General features: G+C 40.3%; 1 protein-coding gene across 1 annotated transcript; it reads right to left on the minus strand.

Moving 5' to 3' along the window:
• Positions 1–2,035: 2,035 nt before the first annotated feature.
• LOC140520448 (lithostathine-1-alpha-like) lies at positions 2,036–9,459 on the minus strand. The gene is made up of 6 exons (XM_072634383.1): positions 9,321–9,459; positions 4,805–4,891; positions 4,455–4,579; positions 4,073–4,210; positions 2,692–2,803; positions 2,036–2,366 (listed from the first exon to the last, which is right to left on the minus strand). Exons 1-6 carry the CDS (start codon positions 9,457–9,459, stop codon positions 2,299–2,301), a joined length of 669 nt encoding a protein of 222 aa, XP_072490484.1. The 3' UTR covers positions 2,036–2,298.
• Between the last annotated feature and the right edge of the window lie 10,883 nt (positions 9,460–20,342).

Consider the following 20,342-nt stretch of genomic DNA (forward strand, 5'->3'; position numbering starts at 1 on the left):
TTGAAACACCAAGGATGAACTTGTACAGACTTTGGGAGACAGTGGAGGATAGAAAAGCTTCATGTGCTATGGTTCATGGGATCATGAAGAATTGGACATGACTGAATGATGCAAAAACAACAGTAGCAACGACAACACAAAACTAATAACCATTCTTCAGTAGAAAAATGGCCTGAGTATGAAAAAAGAGTTCTCATTTTACTTTGCGCTCTAATTGTCAGGAAGTTCTATGCGGATTGTCTACACCTGGGGTTCATAGAAAATGAATGGAGGCCTGCTAATGCTTAGCCCTCCCTCCCTTGTCCTTCATCCAATCCTCTCCTTTATTCTAGTCTTGGAATGGGCAAATGAGGAAGACCTTTACTCTGCCCAGGTTTACTTACCTGCCTCAAGTCATAGGACAACCAGCCTTTGTCTTTGTTCTTTATCTTTACTACGTGGGATGGTATACTCAACCATATACATGTCCTACACGTTAGGCATGACTGAGAACACCAAGACCGTATCACTCTTCCAGGGGTACACCAGTATCAACGAGAGCCAAAAGTTCTCAAACAGTTACGTGCAATTTCCTCCTAAAAAAATCCATCCCTTCTGCAGTGCTGACATTTTCTTGGTCTCTTTCATCTTGGGGTGTTATAGGGATAGGAATTCAGTGATGTCTAGAACTGTCATTAATCCCAGTATAGAATGTCCAGTGAGGACTTAGCTGTATTGCCCAGGCAATATTCATAGCACCAAGGGCAGCTATGAATATGCTGGTATAGTTCTGAATTGCAAAGTATAACAGACCCTCTATATAGGACTCAGAAGGAAAACATTTATTCAGACACCGGAAAGCCAAATCCATCATAGTAACCAACAAGCCAATACACATTATCACTGCAGGGGATAAAGCCATTCCCAAGCCTTCTCCCCCTTTCTGGGGCCTTCCCACAAGCAAGAACTCAGGAATCTTGCTATGCCTGCCTACCTGTGTGCTCTCATCTCCACCCCCACCACTTTCACCTACTTCCTCCAAGTTCTGCGCTACCCTTCCTGTTCCACCCATTCAGCAAGGTCCTCCCACCACAAGTGACTTAGGTTTCCAGATGATTTAAGTAGGTCACATGACTCTATTAATGAATGAGAAAGATCTTCCCACTTAAATTACTATTACACCATCTGTAACAAGGCCAGCAGGTAACTGTTCTTTAACTTAAAGAGTGTTAAAAAGTTGCCTAAGCATTTAGATCACATGGTCAATGTGACAGGTAAAGCTTGTCCTCAGGTGATCCAGCCTACAATAGCCCATTATTCACTGTACCTTGCTCCCTCCCATGCAAGAAAAGAAATGAATTGGGTTTGGGAGTGAACCCAAGTCCCTTATTCTCTGTGAATCCGAGGTATCTGCTGTTATTCAACTGTTTCTCTCTCTCTCTTTAATGAATTAGTACTTTGATAAAGATATAGCAGGTATGATCATCAAATCTGCAGGTGGGATGTGTGTGTGTGTGTGTGTGTGTATGTGTGTGTGTGTGAGAGAGAAAGACAGAGAGAGAGAGAGAGAGAGAGAGAGAGAGAGAGAGAGAGAGAGAGAGAGAGAGAGAGAGAGAGAGAGAGAGAGAGAGAATGATGAGAGCCCTTATACATTTGAAGAAAGAGAAAGAATCCAAAAATTTTTTGTAATAGGTGAGCCCAATCACATTATGTAAGACTTAATAGTGATAAATATGTAGTCTTATGCTTGGGTTCACAAAATCAGTTTCCCAAACCACAGCATTGGAGAGGTCTTCCCTGTGGTCTTCAGGGTACTTGTACTCAACAAAGACCTGGTGAATCGATCATTACTGCCTCTGGGAGGAAACTAGAAAAAATACTCTTCCTGCATACCTTGGGATCTCCACTTTCTTTCCTGAAACACAGATGCATGCACATGCACATACACAGACACAGACACAGACACAGACACAGACACACACACATACTCCATAGTCCTACTTGAAAAGCTGGTTTTCAAACAAAAAAGGTACAAGACAGAGAAGGATGGGGAAGATAATGGTTTATTCTGATTGTCCAGTGTTTTGTGCCAGACAGTCCACAAGGAGATGTAAGTGGAGGAAGGATATATTAACTAAAGGCAAAAGAGGGGACTGAAGGACAATTACAAAGGGATGAGAGACACCAACTTGTAGGTAGGGAGGAGGGTATGGAAAAGAGGTTTCTGAGAGGACATACAACCCACAGCCAGGCTCCTCATATGTCAAGTCTTGATCCCAAGGAAGCAGAATCCCAACTCCTTTCTCTGTCTTATAATCTCTAGGATTTGAACTTGCAGATGTAGAAGTTTTTGTTTGTACATGGTAGATCTCTCCAGTTTTTGAATCCTAAGAAGAGATGTGATTCATCAGACTGGGAAGCAGGTATACTGGAATTTGTAGCCCCACAATCTGGTAACTCCATCCCCCAGCCACAGGATTCAAAGAGTTCCCTAACCCCCAAAGCAATAATAAAGCTACAAACAGTTACAGGTTTGTAGTCACAAGAGGCAAGGAAGAGAGAGGAAAGAAACAAAGATATCTCCCCTCAATATGGAGGAAGTGGATTCTCCAACTTGCAGTCTGCTAGTTAGCAAATACAGAAGATTAGAGCTAAAGGGATGCAACGTGATACAAGGAATTTTGAGGTTCATGATTCTCTCTTTTGTCTCACCTGTTTCTGGTGTCAAGACGGCACAGTATCCAGGATTGCTACTGCTTGGAGCACTAGAACCCCAGGCTGTGTAGGTGAAGAGGGCATTGCTGGTCCATTTCCAACGTCGGTTCTGTAGGGGGAAGGCAGTGATGAATGAGAACCCCTCCAAATTCACACACAAATTTTCTCACTCTCCTCAAAATTCCCCACATAAGTTTTTCCATAACATGTTCCAGATACCATCTCCCTGTTAGAATTTCTAATAATCCCATCATCTTGTCCTCAAAATCCTAGATACTAGTACTTGGCACACTGTAATATGGAAGTCAGATTAGACTCCTTGCTCTTGACCAGAGTCTGAAGCAGTGGGAGTACCGTCCAAAAAGAATTCAGGCTTGATGTAAAAAGATTTCCAGATTATTTGAATGACCACAATCATAATGAAGATGATGGATTCCTTCTCCTTGGTGTCTTCTAGAAAAGGCTGCTTGTACATTTGAGTTTAGTATAGATAGGATTTTATTTGGTGCAAAGTCTGCATTAGGTGGCATCGCAGGAGCCTTTAGATTCTGAAGTCCATGATTCTCTCCTCTGCAGGATCTAATAAACCTATCGCCATCAGGAAACCTTCCCTAATTTCTCCCACACTGATCTGTCCCTGCTCTGCCATCTACAACTCAGATGATCCTGGTCAGCCAATGGAGTCATAGACTAGTCTTTGTCTAGTGTTACAGGTATGTACCTCTTAGACACAGTGAGAAAGAGGAAATTAACCCCTCAAAAACACATTAACACCTCATCATCTGGGATTATAACCTATGACTACAGTAACTGTGCTGGGGTGACAGGCAAAGCAAATCCTCTCTCTCTTATATCAGCAGAGGAAGTATAACATTACTTTGTCCTGTTCCCTTCTCTATAGCTTAGAATGTATCACAGATGATGTGTGAATGTGTTTCCAAAGGGGTAACACCAAAGGCTTAAATTCTTTTACCAACTATAAATATTTCTCTCTGATCTGCCATTTATTTGGTTCTCTGAAGGAAAAGCTAAGTGATTTTATCTCTTATCTATACCGAGAGAGAGACCGTGACCTTTAATGACATGAACAGCCATAAGGAGGAGGAATATAAGATTGAATGAGACCTGGAGTACGTGTGTGAAAGAAGCTGAGCTTGAACAGACAGATGATTCTGATTAGAGACACCTGGATGGAGTCATGAAAATTAGATACCTCTAGAAATGGGTCTTCCTCTTCAGCAGCCCCCTCACCTTCTCCCAATTCCCTCTTTATAGAGCTCCAAGGGAGAAGGGGATGACATGGTCTGAGCAGCCTCCCACAAACCCTCTTTTACTAATCTGGGCAGGCAGAGGGACTAGAAGAGTCTGTGGGACAAACCTTGTTTGGATCATAGAGGCCAATCCAGATGGGAGTTCTGCTGCCTCCACTCTCAGCCACCAGAGAGGCCACAAAGGAAGCTTCGGCTTCATTCATCAGGGAGACCAGATGGCCTGAAGTCTGGCTCTGACAGTCCACCTGTACAGGAAGAGAGAAGAGGGCTTTCCTGAAAAAGAGTGGAGTAAGGAGACAAGACAGATTGCATTTTCAGGGACCTGGGGAGAATGAAGGGCTTGGAGAAGAGAAAATAGAGAAACAAGAATTTGGAACCTTTCTGAAGACAAAGGAAGGGCTCATCATCCATGACTAAGCCTCATGGGGCATTTTGATAAAAAATTCCAACATCCCCATCCCTACTCGGAGATTCTTCCCCGCAACTAACCTCAGCAGCCTCCCAGGTCTGTGTCATACTGAACAAGCCATAGCAGTAGGAGCCAAATATTTTGGACCCTTCAGGACAAGACCGACGAAAAGAGGCAGCAGCAGCAGCAGCAGGGGCATCCTCACCTGAAAGAAGGATGGGAAGGGAAAAGATAGCAGGGAACCTGGGGCTACTGCTCTCTTGAATTTCTGAATGTCCCTTTCCCATGTTCCTTGTACCTCACCATCTCCAGCATCATAACCTCTTCACTTTTCCCTTTGGGTATACTCCCCCTCTACCTCTCCACATACATGCAGGGCTGTCCCCAAGCACATCTGAGAAGTCAGGGAGGATGGACAAGAAGTACTCACCATGTGCCAGGCCTGTGAGCAGCAGGCAGGCCAATAGCATCCCTGAGAAGCTGGAGGCCATCACTAGGGACAGCATTGCCTCAGAATCTAAAGGGACAGAAAGCCCAGACACTAAGGTACCGAGTACCTCAGTCTGGAGGAAAGTTCAGGGATGGGATCAGGAAAGAGGGAAAGGATAAAAGACCCTTTGTGCTCCCCTCCCTCTCCCTCCAGACCTGGAGGCAGTTTCTCATGATATCTCCTTCTCCCCTTCCCCAGGTCTATGGGAACCTGGGGGCTCTGGGAACAGGTAAGCTGATGGATGGCAGGTGTGAAGTTCAGGGGCCCCTCCATCACAATTTTAGGAAGGCCATATGCCAACCCTCCTCCCAAAGACAGCTCCCTCCCTCCTCCACTCAGAGAGAGGCATAGTGTCTGTGATCCCAGGTGACCCTTCTTCCTCAGGTCCTCCACTTACCTGTCTGGCAGGACTGTGGGGTGGTGTGTCTGAGCAGGCAGTGACAAGACCTTTATAGGTTGAGTTTCAAAGGGAAGTGACATGAGCAGGAATGAAAATTAGCTGACAAGGAGCTGAGAAATGTGGAAGGAGGGGGAAAATAGTATTTTGAGGTCAGAGTACATGTGCTGATATGATAAAGGGTGATTCCTGGCATCTGTGTGGTCTTTTCCAAGCAGCAGAGAGATACTGGTAATGGCTTCTTCCTAAGACATAGGGACAAAGGTTTGTCCTGGGAGGGGCATAGGGTGAGTTCCTTTCCTGGAGGATTCCTGCTACCCATTTCTCTAATGCTGTGAATGGACCCAAGGGCAAATCTCCTTTCATCAAGACCTTGGTTGGGGTTGTGGGGGAAGTGTTACAGAATCCTAGAATCTAATTGGAACAACTTCCTGGAGTCTAGAGGAGCCAAGCTAATGGAATGGAGGTTCAAAGATTAATTGATCCCAATTCTCTCTGTATATTCATTCCTGGAATCATTTAGTGCAGGAGGGAAAGTCAGAGGGCTGTAAATCCCCTCACTGTTCCCCAGTGACTAAGGACACATATTAATTTAATTTTTTTCTTACACATTTCATATTTCTTGATATCTTTGCTTCTCATCACCTTCATTTCTAAATATGTCTCTCCCTTTACCTCTCCTTTTTGAGAAAAGGGAAAAAGATGTAACCCTAGCCCCATAGCCCATTGGTTTGGGACTTTTCATTCATTGGTGGAGATGAAGGACATGCCTGGTGTGAAAGGTATTGGAAAGACTAGGAGAGGGAAGAGTTCCAAGTTTTCTGAATCTTCTAGAATTCTCTTCAAGCCTTGGATTCCTCAAAAGGCTTCAGGCTTCCAGCTTCAAGAGGAAAGATGGAGGAGTCCAACCCCACTTCAGCTTGCTGAAGGAAAAGACCCTTAGAACACAGGAGAGCAACCAGCAGTCTCCATCAGATTAAAGATTAACCAAAGATTAACCAAAATGTCAACTGTCAGCACATTTGATCCATAGTCCTCTACCACTGCAAAGAAAATGTTGCATTTTTCTCAACTCCTATTTTGGGGACAAACCTACTTATTACAATGACACAATGCTGGGTTTGTTTTTTGGTATTCTTCCTTCATTTACAAAGTTATACTCATTGTTGTCTATTGTTTCTCTGGTTCTGATTTCTCCTCTCTGTACCAGTTCATAAAAGTTTTCCAATGTTTCTTTGACCTATTTATATGCACCTTCTGCCCGAAGTTCATATTAACTATTATTATTATGTGCCAGGCACTGTGCTGAGCATTTTGCAAATATTATCTCATTTGATCCTCACAGCAACCCTAGAAAGTAGATGCAATTAGTGGAAACTGAGGCAGACAGATTTTTAAAAAGTGACTTGCTGAGGGTCACACAGCTAGTAAGTATCGTAAGACAGATTTGAACTCAGGTCTTCCTGTCTCCAAGGCCAGAGCTCTTTCCACTGTACTGCCTAGCTGCTCCAGTTCTGGACCAGAAATAAATGGGAAGAGAGCTGTTTCCCACCGGAAACAATGGAATGGATAGGATCTTATGGGGTTTTGCTCTTGCGGTAGCAGACATAAACTTCTGCTACATTTACCCACCTCATATTCTCTTCCTAAACCTATATAGTTTAGCATTCTTACGGCCTTTACATGGCCTTTTCCCAGTACCTAGGGGCTCTTTTCTCATCATATTTATAGTTCAGAGAGTTGGAAAGAACCTTAAAAGTCATTTATATCTTCTCTCCTCATGTCTGCCTCTTTCTTCAAGATGCAACTCAGATACCACCTCCTACAGGAAGCCTTTCCTGATCCACTAAATTTCTAGTGCCCTCCCTCCTCAGCTAGCTTGTATTTAACTCCTTTGCATTTATTTTCCTTATATTTATTCCATACATGTTTAGATAAAGGTGGAGGTGGACTGAGTAAATTAATCAAATTACTCCAACCTATTTAAAGTAGTTGTCAAGCTGCCAAACTAGGACTATATTTATGAGGTAAGTCTACATCTGAACTGTTTACTAGCTTTGAATAAGGCCTGGACAGTCTAGGTGTTACAGGAAGTCTATTAGGATGGGCTGAGGAACTTGGTCAAACCCCTGGGGTCTACAAAAATCTGGATGTTGATTGGCATTAGAGATTTTGCATGAATGTCTGGTGACAGAGAGCAGAAAAAGCCTTCCCAGGGAAGCAACTACTTTGGGATGAGGGGAGAGGAAGGAAGATGAGGAAGAGATGTTTTAAGCTTCCCCCTAAATTCCTCTTCCTTCTAGGAATAGGACCATTTAAGCATCCTTCTTTCTGTCAGGAGGATTTTAGACTTACCCTCTTCACACTGATATCCTAAATTTTTTTCCCAGGACTGTAGCAGCTGGTAGCAATATTTACATTGGGAGCCTAATATATTCTGGATGCAGAATCAAGGATCTCCAGAGGACTCAGCAGGAAAACATCACCACATCTGAAGGAGAATATGTTGAGGCCAGATCAATGAGTATTTATTTGGAGAAGGGAAAATCAGGATGGTGGAAGGGCTGGAAATCATACCATTTAAATATCACTTAAAGGAAATGGGTTTGTTTACCTTAGACAAGAGATGACTTGGAGGTGCCATGATCACCATCTTCATACATTCATGTTATGTGGAGAAGGAACTAGATTTTTTCTGTGTATAATGTTACAAAGACTCTGGACTCAAACGGACTAGGTCTGATCCTAGGGACCTCACTCCAAAAGTGTCAGGTTCTCTCTCTTTCCAAAATAAAATTTAAACTCAGTTCATGCCAAGGTTTCTTCAAAGGTAAATAACGGAACCCTTCAACTCCAAATGGATCCAATGTACAAAATAGGTTTGGGGCAGGGGGTAGTTTAATTTTATCACATAAAAAAATACACAGATGTTAAGGACACGTAGGAAACATAAGCAGATCCAGAGACATAAAGCACTGAACTAGTCCACAGAAGGCAAGTAAACATGGGGTAGTTTGGGATGAACTTCTCTGTGTGAAGGCCATGGTTTTCTGCTTTTACTAATTAATGTAGCTTAGGTACTACACAGGATAGGTGGGGACTCCTCAAGTTAAGAATGTTGTTCAGTCACATCCAACTCTTTGTGATCCCACGTGGGGTTTTCTGGTAGTGGAGTGGTTTGCCATTTCCTTCTCTAGCTCATTTTATAGATGAGGAAACTGAGACAATAGGATTAAGTAATTTGCCCAAGGTCACACAGTTAGTCAGTGTCTGAGGTTAGATTTGAGCTCATGTAGATTGGTCTTCTGGACCCCAGATCCAGCATTTTATACACTGTACCACTTAGCTGCCTGTAAGTAAAGAGTGCCTAGTAGCTATAGCTACTATACCTGTTGGGTAGAGGCTATCCCAATAGCTGAGGAAGCTAATGCCACTGCCAGAGTCCTCTCTGAATTATTTTGCCAATAGTGAGTCCCGTGACTGTTGGAAAAATATAGTTTTACTTGTAACTTCACTATGACCAGATAACTCTATTTCTTCCAATAAAATGGAAGATCAACAGACCTTACTATTTATTCTATGTTCTAGGTCTCCTAGATTCTCAACATTTCCATGTGAGCTGCTAAAAAGATAAAACATTAAAAAAAATTAATATAATGTTTACTCTGGGCTACAGCCTTTATAATTATTATCTTATTTGAGATAACAATCCTGTGAGATAGGTGCTATTATTATTCTTATTTTACAAATGAGGAAACTGAGACAAATACGGATTAAGTGACTTGCCCAGAGTTGCATAGTTGGATTTGAACTCAGGTCTTCCTGACTCCAGACCTGGTGTACTGTGACATCCCTTAATTGCCTAAGAACACAATTTAAGGACTTCTCAGTCTTGCCTTTGACTCTTCCACTTTAGCATTCGGAATTTCGAGTTCTGCCAACCATTCTGTGCCTAAACTTTGTGTTATCTCCTGCAATTTCATAAGAACATTTTTTCCGTTTGTACCTCCAGTGCTTGGCGGATAGTAAGCACTTAATGAAAAAAGATAAACGTTTCACTCAATCCTTCCAGAGCCTCCAGATCAGCTCCATGAGGCCTTCCTTTTTGTGAGGTATCAGCAGAGTAGAAGGCATCCATCACCACTGAAAAGAGAACCTTGAAGAGGTGCACAATCTCCGGCTTGGAAGCCAGCCACATCTGACGGGTTTGCTTTATTATTGCAATTGCTTTGTTATTCTTTTGGTTATTACTTTGTTAGGGTCATCTTGATATATTGATTTGAATTGCTTCTTATCAGAACAAGGAAAAGTAGATTGTGTTTGCCAAGGAAACTTAGCAATGGGGTCTAGGAAGGGATAATGACAGAGGGTCCTGATAGAATTTGATGAGGTTGAGCTGGTTCCTGATCATGGAAATCATAGCCATAAATTGGGAAATTGGAGTAGGTATTCTGTTAGGAATATTCTTTGGTTGAGGTCTGCATTTAAAAAAATCGTTTGGGTTACTAATTACATCTGATCTGGGACCATAAATTGGATCCCACTCTGCTGGTTGCTATAAGCTAATTGATAGGGACTGGGCCTGTCCCTAGTGAGTTAGTGAATAATGATTTAATAAGTACCTACTATGTGCCAGGTATTCTGCTAAAGAAGCTCACAATCTACTCTCCTATAATCTACCTCCTTGGTGTTGCTCTCAGAGACAAATACAGACTGTCCCTTGATGAAGCCATGAGGTTCGTGGGTGATTATGAATATAGCAATGTTCTGCTGCTGCCAGCTGACTTGCCTGGAGCTAATGACCCAGACTGTGAGAAGCTGGCAGTGGCACTTGCTCCCAGCGGTTGTACCAAAGATACCATGCTCAGTGTCCAATCGAAATCAGATGTGGGACAGGTATTTTATTCCCATACATGCAATCCAGTCTATCCCTTTTTGGAATATCAACTTCTTGAGGACAGAGCCTGTGTTACTTTTGTCACGCAGACACACACACATGCACACACAGATACAAATACACACAAACATATGCACACACTCAGATACAGACATATGCACACATGGACATAGATACAACACAGAAACAGATGCACACACAGATGCAGACACATGCATGACATAGATATACACCTGCATACATATAGATAGACCCACAGATACAGACATACATAAACACATACACACCCACAGATGTAGATACACACATGCACACAGAGAGATACAGATACATGCACACCGATATACATGCATGTATACCACATGCATATATCCACATGCATGTATACATGCATATACGCATGCGTATGCACACATAGATAGACACACAGATACAGACACACATGCATGCACACACACGTACGTGTGCCTCTCAATAAGGGCGGAGATTTAGTTGAATTTTTTGCAAGTTTGAGGTCAAGTGTATTTTGAGGTTAGGACATATAGGTAACAGGCAAGTTTTGTTTACTTTGTGAATACTGCACCACTCCATTGTGAATGTTGTACTGCTCCACGTAGCGCACTATATATGTTAGGTAAGTAAAATTTATATGAAATTGCCTCTCCCCTTTCTTCTTTCTGTGATGATAACTAATAGCTAACATTCATGTAGCGCGTAATATGTGCCAAGCACTGTGCTAAGTGCTTTACACTGATTATCACATTTGATCCTTACAACATCATAGGGAGGTAAGCGCTGTTATTGTTCCCATTTTACAGAAGAGGCAACTGAGGGAAACTGAAATTGAAGTAACTTGCCCAACATCACACAGTTAGTGAGTGTCCAGAGACTGGATTTGAACAGAGTTCTTCCTGATTTAATCACCCCTAACCTATGTTATCCAGGAGTAATAATATCCAGAATTTCTCAGAGCTAGTAATGAAATTTGGGACATACCCTTTGAGAACCATGGCTATCATAATCCCTGACATTTGTATATCGGTTTAAAGCACTTTATAAGTATTCTCTTGTCTGAGCCTTATAACAATCCTGTGGCGTACAGCTATTATTGCCCTCATTTTCTGGAGGAGGAGACTGAGGTTCAGAGCAGAAGACAAGTGATTTGGGCACACAACTAACAAGTGTCAGAATTGGAACTCAGGCTTTCCCACATCTAAGTTCTGTACTGTAGCCTCTCTGCCTCTGGAGGAGAGAGTGAGGCCGATAACCTTGCCAGCCTCTGCCTCACTTAAATCCAAATTCACTCACCATTGGGAAGTCATTGGTCCTATTCAAGAATGAAGGACAATTGTTAAAGTCTTATTGATACCTTTTGTGCTTTGCACCATAGACATTAACTGATATCTCCTTTCTGTACAGTGCTCTTCTTTGTCACAAAGAAAAATAATGCTGAGGCAACTGGATTAAGTGACTTGTCCAGGGTTCTATAGCTGGATTTCAACTCTGGTCTTCCTGACTCCAAACCCAGTTTTCTGTGCACTGTGGTGACAAAATAAAAGGCATCAAAAATGTCTAACAGAGTATATAACATTTACTACCTATAAGACCTTGCCCTATAAAGACACACCTTTCTAAAGGGAAGAAGGAAATGTGCTTTCTTTTCTGTGAGAGGGAATATTTAGCTGCTATTTTTTCACTCACCTTGAAACCCCTAAGCATGTTCTTGATGTATCATCTATTGGATTCTTGCTGTCTCTTAGTCACATTAACAGTGATCCCTTCCAACATGGTCTCTTGCATAGAAGACAAGTCCCTAAAAGTTCTGAGTGAAACAGAACTCGTTTTGCACAGGAGACAACCATGACCCTGGATCCTTTGTTCTGATCTTGTAGACTCAGACTGGACATTATGCTGTATCATTTCTGCCTTCCTTGTATTAGTCCATTTCCCACTTTTTCTCCCCTGGGCCGCTATGTCTCTCCTTCTCTCACTCAAAACAAAGTCAAGTGCAAGTCATGTCATCATTTCTCTGATGTCATGGTCTTTTTCGAAGGATGAACACAACAACATCTAAGACAAGCACATGACTCTTTGTAGGTTTCCTGGATAACTCCATGGTCAATTCAAGTTCATTCTCCTTAGATAAGATGATGAACTTTCTGAGCAGCCACATCCTCAGTCTCCTCCCCACCCCATCTGTCTCTGTCACCTCCCTATCTCTGTTTCTAGATTCCTGTCATTGTCCTTGAAAAATCATTTTGTGCAATGACACAAGGAACCTAAGCATCAGTTCCCCTCAAGAACTGATAACTTAAAGGTGTAGTCTGACAGTAACTTCAATAAAACAGACATTTATTCTTATCAAGATCCACTTCCTTTCTCCCCACTCTTATCTAAAGGAGATAAGATGGACTTCAGAGCTCAGAATTTGCTAGATCAGCAAGAGCAAAAATCACAATGTCACAGAATCTCAGCTTTGGGAAGGACTTCAGAGAACATCTATTCAAAATTCATGCCTGATGGAGAACACATTATAGGTCATATTCAGCACTTAGCACAGTACCTGGCACACAGTAGGTGATTCATAAATGTGTATTGAAAGATGACAGAGTAGAAAGGCAAACCTACTCTAGCTCTCCCCCCATAGCCCATAAAATATCTGTAAAAATGACTCTAAACAAAATCTAGAGAAGCAGAAGCCACAAAACAACAGAGTGAAAGAGATTTTCAGCCCAACATAGCCTGAAAGGCTGACAGGAAAGGTCAATTGCACCGGGTTCAAAACTGAGGGCAGCCTAGCCTTGGCCACATGGCATGGCACAGACAGGACTGAAGTAGGCTTTGGGGCATGCAATTACAGGTAGCAGCTGCGGTTCCTAGATTTCTTAACTCACAAATGCAAAAGACAACTTCAAAAGTCAGTAAGAAAGTTCTTCCACCTGGGTGAGAAGAGAGCAGGGTCCAGGCCCAGCCCCAACCCCAGGGTGGCAGCAGCCACTATAGCAGCAGCATCCATTTTTGGAGCCCTTGGTCTAAAGACCCTTGGCTGATCTAGGTCTAAGTCCTGAGTGATGGTGGTGGGGTGAAGAAGAGTACTGGTATGGTGGAGTTGGTGGTGACTGTGAAGAGGGAATCTTACTTGTAGATCCTGGACAGAAAAGAGTGCTTTTGGTTGTTCACAGACAAGAGCTCAGATCAGGAGAGGAGTAAACTCCTCTCTCTTGATTGTGCCACCTTGGAGAAACTAAGAACTTACAGGTCCCTAGATTATACCCTCCATTTGAGAAAGAAATCAAAAGTCAAGTAACTTACTGGGAAAATGCCCTGAAAAGGGGAAAAAATAAGACTATAGAAGGCTACTTTCTTGGTGAACAGGTATTTTCTTCCATCCTCTCAGGTGAGGAAGAACAAAGCACACCACCAGAGGAAGACATAAAAGTCAAGGCTTCCAAAACCAAAACCTCCAAAATAAGCATGTGATTATCTCAGGCCATGGAAGGTCTCAAAAAGGATTTTGAAAATCAAGTAAGAGAGGTGGAGGAAAAATTGGAAAGAAAAATGAGAGCAGTGCAAGAAAATCTTGAAAAGTGAGTCAACAGCTTGCTAAAGGAGACCCAGAGAAATGCTGAAGAAAATAACATCTTTAAAAATAGACCAACCCAAATGGCAAAAGAAGTCCAAAAAGCCAATGAGGAGAAGAATGCTTTAAAAAGTAGAATGAGCCAAATGAAAAAGAAGGTTCAAAAAACACTGAAGAAAATAGTTCTTTAAGAATTAGAATGGAGCAGATAGAAGCTAATGATTTTTTGAGAAACCAAGAAACTATAAAACAAAACCAAAAGAATGAAAAATTAGAAGAAACTGTGAAGTACTTAATTGGAAAATCAACTCACCTGAAAAATAGATCCAGGAGAGATAATTTTAAAATTATTAATCTACCTGAAAACCATGATCAAAAAAAAGAGCCTAGACATCATCTTCCAAGAAATTATCAAGGAAAACTTCCCTGTTATTCTAGAACCAGAGGGTAAAATAGAAATGGAAAGAATTCATTGATCAACTCCTGAAAGAGATCCCAAAAGGACAAATCCTAGGAATATTGTAGTCAAACTCCACAGTTCTCAGGTCAAGGAGAAAATATTACAAGCAGCCAGAAAGAAATAATTCAAATATTGTTGAAAAACAATCAGGATAACACAGAATTTAGCAGCTTCTACACTAAGGGATCAGAGGGCTTGGAATATGATATTCCAGAGGTCAAAGGAGATAGGATTAAAATCAAGAATGACCTACCCAGAAAAACTGAGTATAATACTTCAGGGGAAAAAGTGGAATTTCAATGCAATAGAGGACTTTCAAGCATTCTTGTTGAAAAGACCAGAACTGAATAAAAACTTGACTTTCAAGTACAAGAATCAAGAGAAACATGAAAAGGTAAACAGAAAAGAGAAACCTTAAGGAACTTGTTAAAGTTCAATTGTTTACATTCCTACATGGAAAGACGTTATTTCTAACTCATGAGTCCTTTTTCAGGATTAGGGTAGTTATGTGTGTGTGTGTGTAAGTGTGTGTATGTGTGTATTATATATGTGTAACTGTGTGTATGTATGTGGGTGTATTTGTGTATGTATACATATATGTGCATATATATGTATATATACACACATAGACAGAGGGCACAGGATGAGGTGAATATGAAGGGAGAATACCTAAAAAAATAAAATTTACTATTGAATGGAATGTACTAGGAGTAAGAGAAAGGGAGAGGTAGAATGTAGCAAATCATCTCACATACAAGAGAGTAGAAAGAGCTTCTACAATGAAGGGGAAAAAGGGGGAGATGAAAGAAAATAACTTGAGTCTTACTCTCAGGGATTTGGCTTAAGGAGGGAATAACACACACTCACTTGGATATGGAAGTCTATTTTACCCTGCAGGAAGGCAAGGGGAAAAGGGATAAGAAAAGGAAGATAATAGAAGGGACTGCAAATTGAGGGAAGAGATAATCAGAAGCAAACACTATTGTGGGAGGACAGGTCAAGGAAGAGAATGGAATAAATGAAGGGCAGGATAGGACAAAGGGAAATGTGGTTAATCTTTTAAAACATAAATATTACGGAATCACTTTGCATTGCTACACATGCATGACCTATATTGAACTACTTGTTCTCTAAATGAGGGTGGGTGGGGAAGGAGGGAGACAATGTGGAACTCAAAGCTTTAAGAATGAATGTTAAAAATTGTTTTAGCATGCAACTGGAAATTAAGCTGTGCAGACAATGGAGTATAGAAATCTATTTTGACCTACAGGAAAATAGAGGAGAAGGGGGATGGAACAATTGTGGGTAGTGGAAGGGAGGACAGAATGGAGGAAGGGATGGATGAAGTGCATTCTGTCCTGGGGTGGGGGAATGTTGAGAGATGAGGAGAAAATTTTGAATTCAAATTCTTGTGGAAGTGAATTTTAAGAACCAAAAAACAAATAAGTTATATATTTTCAAAAAAAATGTGTATTGATTGATTGATGATTCATATTGTGCTGGGAGATGTTCAATGATTAATAGCCTATTATGCTCTGGTAGTGTATTTTTTTACCCCAGGATATCTCATGTTTTCTGGACATCAAGTCTAAATTCATCCATTTGCCCCCTCCATCCACTGCTCCAGGTTCTGTCTTCTGAGGACAAATACTTCAAATTTAACCCATCAAATACTTGAAAACAAGTGCTATTTCCCAACTAAGTCTTCTCTTCTTCAGGTTCAACATTGCTAGTTCCTTCAGCTAGTCCTTTTATGGTAAATTCTTGAGCACCCTAGCTACTCTGATAGACCTTTGGGTCTTCTACAACTTATCAATGTCTTCCCAAAATATGACCCCCCAGGAATTGAATGCATTACTACAGATTATGACAAGGACAGAAGGCAGTTGGACTATCACCTCCCTATTCCGAGATTCTACACTTATCCTTTTCATTAATTTATTTTGAGCTTAAATATTAAAACTTCGATACAAAATAAAAGAAAAAAAGCATTGCTACATCCACAGCAGGACATGAGAGAATTTAAAATATACAGCAATAAATTTCCACTTCAAGAGAGCCTGTGTAATGAATACTACACATTGGGTTCAGAGCTGTCCAGTTTTTGTTTTCTTCCTTGTGAGTTTTCTTTTATTCTCTGCTGTGCACTTTTCACTTTGTTCTTTCTCCTCTTCCTCCCTCTTCTCTCCTAAGAGGGCTCCAATGAAGCATTGACATACACATACACACACACATGCACAAATATATGTGTGTACGTATATATATATACACACATATACATAAATATGTCATATATATACACATCATACACTCATATACACACATACACATATATACTCAGATATCTGTAGTTATATTAGTATGTAGAAACATATTTTCATATGCATCTATGTAAGACCTCTGTTTCTCTGAGGGTAGGTAGCATCTTGCTTCATAGGTTCAAGTCTTTCTTTGTTTTTCTAATTCACCAATTCATCATTTCCTTTACCTCAGCAATATCCTAACCTTATACCCTGTAGTTATTTTAAATAGTCTAAAACAATATTAATATGACTGACAGTAATTTCCTGATTTTTCTCTTTTGATTAAATTTATGTTAGCTGTAACTTTGTCTGAGATCATGATTACTACACCTGCTTTTTTCCTAATGAATTCGACTCCTGATCTTTATTTTCTGTTTCTATGTATCTCTTATAACTTTCAGCTTCTCTACTTCACTTCTACCTGATACCTTGCCCTCCTATTATTTAACCTACCACCAAATCCTCCCTTATCCTCTCTCCAACCTAAAATCCATCCCTTATCATCTCCCCTTCCCTATACCCTTAATTTTTTATTTATTTCTGAATTTAGAAGACTTTTATACTCTTCTAGATATATATGCGTTGTTCCCTCTTTAACCCATTCCCTATGAGAGCTGGGTTCCAAAACTACCAGCCGTTCTCCCCCATCTATTTCCTCCATGTCAGTTCTTCCTCTTGCATCTCATTTATATAAGATGATTATTCTTTTTACCTTTTCTTGGCTAATTTACTTTTTAGTATCACATCATACTCAGCTCTATCTCAATCTTTCTTTCAAACTACCCAATTACTAATAGTAATCTTAGATGTATAATTCACATTTCCTCATGTAAAAAGTAGTTTGTCCTCATTGAGTCTCTTGTAATTAGTCTTTGATATTTACCTTATATTTCTCTTGGTTCTCATATGTCAAAATTTCTTTTGATTTCAGGTCTTTTTTCAAGAAGATCCTGAAAGTCTGGCCATCCGTTGAGTTTCCATTTTTCGGGGGTTCAGAATTACGCTTAGCTTTGCTGGCTGTGATATTTTTGGCCACAACCCCAGTTCTTTTGCTGTTCAATACATAGTGTTCCAAGACGTGCAGTATGCTAGGTCTTGTGTGATCCTAACTGTGGTTCTGCCATAATTTAAATTGTGTTTTTCTTATTGCTCATAATATTTTTCTCCTTAAGCTCAGGGTTTCAGAACCTAGCTATAATGTTCCTGTAGCTTTTCCTCATAGGTGGATATTTTCTATTTTTACTTTCCCCTCTTCTTCTAAAATTTCAGAACAATTTTCTTTAATTATTTCTTGTATTGTTATATCAAGATTCTTTTTTGATCATGGTTTTCAGGTAGTCTGATTATTCTTATGTATTCTTTTCTTGATTTGTTCTCCAGATCAGTTTTTCTTATGAAATGTTTCATTTTCTCTTCTATTTTTTCATTCTTCATATTTTGTTTTGTTATTACTTAGTCTCATAACTTTGTTTGCTTCCTCTTGACAATTCTAATTTTCAAGGAATTGTTTTCTTCCTTAAAGTTTTGGGTCTCTTTTTCTAGTTGGTTGACTTTCTTTTCATAATCTTGTTTTTCTTGGATTGTTTTTATTTCTTTAAAATTTTTCCTCAGTTTCTCTCATGGTTTTAAAAGTTTTTAAAGTTCTTCTATGAATTCTTTTTGGGTGAGTTACCATTTGACCTTACTCTTTGGGGTGGCAGAGATATTTTTGCTTTCATGTCCTCCTCTGAAGATGATTACCAGTCTTCTCTATTCCATGGTAACTTTCTGTGGTTGGTTGTTTCTCCTTTACTAGCTCATTTTTAAAGTTTATTTATAGCAAATTACTATGATCACTTCTAGTCCTGGGGTTAGGGGGATGGTGCCTCTGACCTCAAGTCCTCCCTCAGTTCTCCCCTCTGGCTTGAAACTGAAACCAAGAACTCTATCCTCCTGTAAGTATCCACAGTCAGCAGTTTTCCCATCCCACTGCTTCTGCACTCACTGGTGTCTGCTAGTTCCTTCTTGCCCAGGTCCACATCTTGGCAGCATATCTGGGTCTGGAATCCCTTGTCAGCAGAGGTTCCTTCAATCTTCCTCCACTCAGACACCCAACTCCCCACACTAGCTGGGAGACAATAATTCCTGTGGTTGGGATCAAGGCTACCTTCTAACCCAGCTAGCCTCAGGGCTCACCACTTGCTATTTCCAAGGAAGTAGTCTGGAGATGTTTACACTTTACAAGAACCAAATCTCAGATCTTCTCCCATTGTCCCAGAAGATCTGCCCCAGTTCTTTTTTATTTTTACCACCCTATCTTCATCTTGAGGTGCTATTTTGTCTTATTTGAGGAGGAAATCTGGAGAGCTTGAAATTTTCTGACCTACTCCACCACCTTCCCAGAATCCTCTCCTTTAGTTTTCTTAATGAAACCTAAGATTACACTAGCTTTTTTTGCTTCCATATCATACTTATGGACTTACACTAAGTTATCAGCACACTGAGACCCCAAGATTTTTTCAGACTAGTTGGGATCATGCAATACACCTTTCCTGTCTTGTACTTGTGACATTGACTTTTTGGTCCCATGTAAAACTTGCATGTATCTCTATTAAATTTCAATTTGAGAATTGGGGTTCCTCCTTATACTCCTTTGGTAAGCTTATCTGTTGGTTAGACCTCTTATAGAACAGAGATGGGGAAAATCTCTGATTCACTCAGCAAAGTAGAGATGGCCAGGTCAAATCAGAAGAGCTCAGATACTGCTTCTGTGAAAGAAATAGTGTTACTATGATTTTCATTTTACGATTCAACCGATCACCACCATAGGTAGCTAGGATGCACAGTGAATAGAGTTCTAGATTCAAAGTCAAGAAGACCTGAGTTCAAGTCAGGCACTTACTAGCTGTATGGCATTGGGCAAGTGCCTCACGTGGTCTGTTTTCTCACTTGTATCATTAATGAACATAATAGCATTTTCTACCTTAGGGTATTGTTGTGAAGATCAACTGAGGTAACTTCTCTCAAGTGCTTTGCAAATCTTAAAGTGCCATATAAATGTTTGTTGTTACTACTACTATTATACAACTAAGTAGTAGGGCAGTTAGAGGGTATCATAGTGCACAGAACCCTGGACTTAGAGTCAGGAAGACTTGAGTTCAAACCTAACCTCCCAACTTTGTGATCCTGGGTAAGTCACTTCACCCTATTTGCCTCAGTTTCCTCATATATAACATGGGGATAATAGTAGCAGCTACTTCTCAAAGTTATTGTGAGAATCAAATGAGATAATAATTGTAAAGGGCTTAGCACAGTGCTTGGCACATAGTAGGCACTATATAAATGTTAGCAATGATCATTATTTCTATTATTGCAATTTCTCTTTTCATTATTATTTACTACTGCACAGTAATTTTATTACTATATTCTCTCCCTCTCTCTCTGTCTCTCTGTCTCTGTTTCTTTTTCTCTTTCTTTCATAAGAGGCAGCTATGTGGATCAGTGGATAGAGTGCTGGAAGACCTAAGTTCAAATCTGACTTCAGATACTCATGGCCATGTGACACTGAGCAAGTCACTCAACCTTTGTTTGCCCCTATCCATAGGGGAAGGAAATGGCAAATCACTCCAGTATCTTTGCCAGGAAAACCATATAGACAATTCCATGGGGGTCACAAAGAGTCAGACACCATTGAACAACCACATACATATACATACACATACAGTGTGTATGTGTCTGTGTATATACACATGTATATGTGTGTATACATATTAGAATATATTACATATAATTATTAATATATTATTAAATATTAATTTGACATATAATTATATTCTGTATAATTAGAAATTATTACTATATT

The sequence above is a fragment of the Notamacropus eugenii genome, chromosome 1 (assembly GCF_028372415.1).
Source record: "Notamacropus eugenii isolate mMacEug1 chromosome 1, mMacEug1.pri_v2, whole genome shotgun sequence".
Lineage (NCBI taxonomy): Eukaryota > Metazoa > Chordata > Mammalia > Diprotodontia > Macropodidae > Notamacropus > Notamacropus eugenii.

What these genes read in the sequence shown, in the direction of transcription:
- LOC140520448 (XM_072634383.1), bottom strand. Translation starts at nt 9,459, where the DNA reads ATGTGGCTGGCTTCCAAGCCGGAGATTGTGCACCTCTTCAAGGTTCTC. An exon ending in AGACCTGGGAGGCTGCTGAG is followed by an intron (nt 4,211 to 4,454) that starts GTTAGTTGCGGG and finishes CTTCCTGTACAG; the next exon opens with GTGGACTGTCAGAGCCAGAC. An exon ending in GCCTCTATGATCCAAACAAG is followed by an intron (nt 2,804 to 4,072) that starts GTTTGTCCCACA and finishes TTCCCCCTACAG; the next exon opens with AACCGACGTTGGAAATGGAC.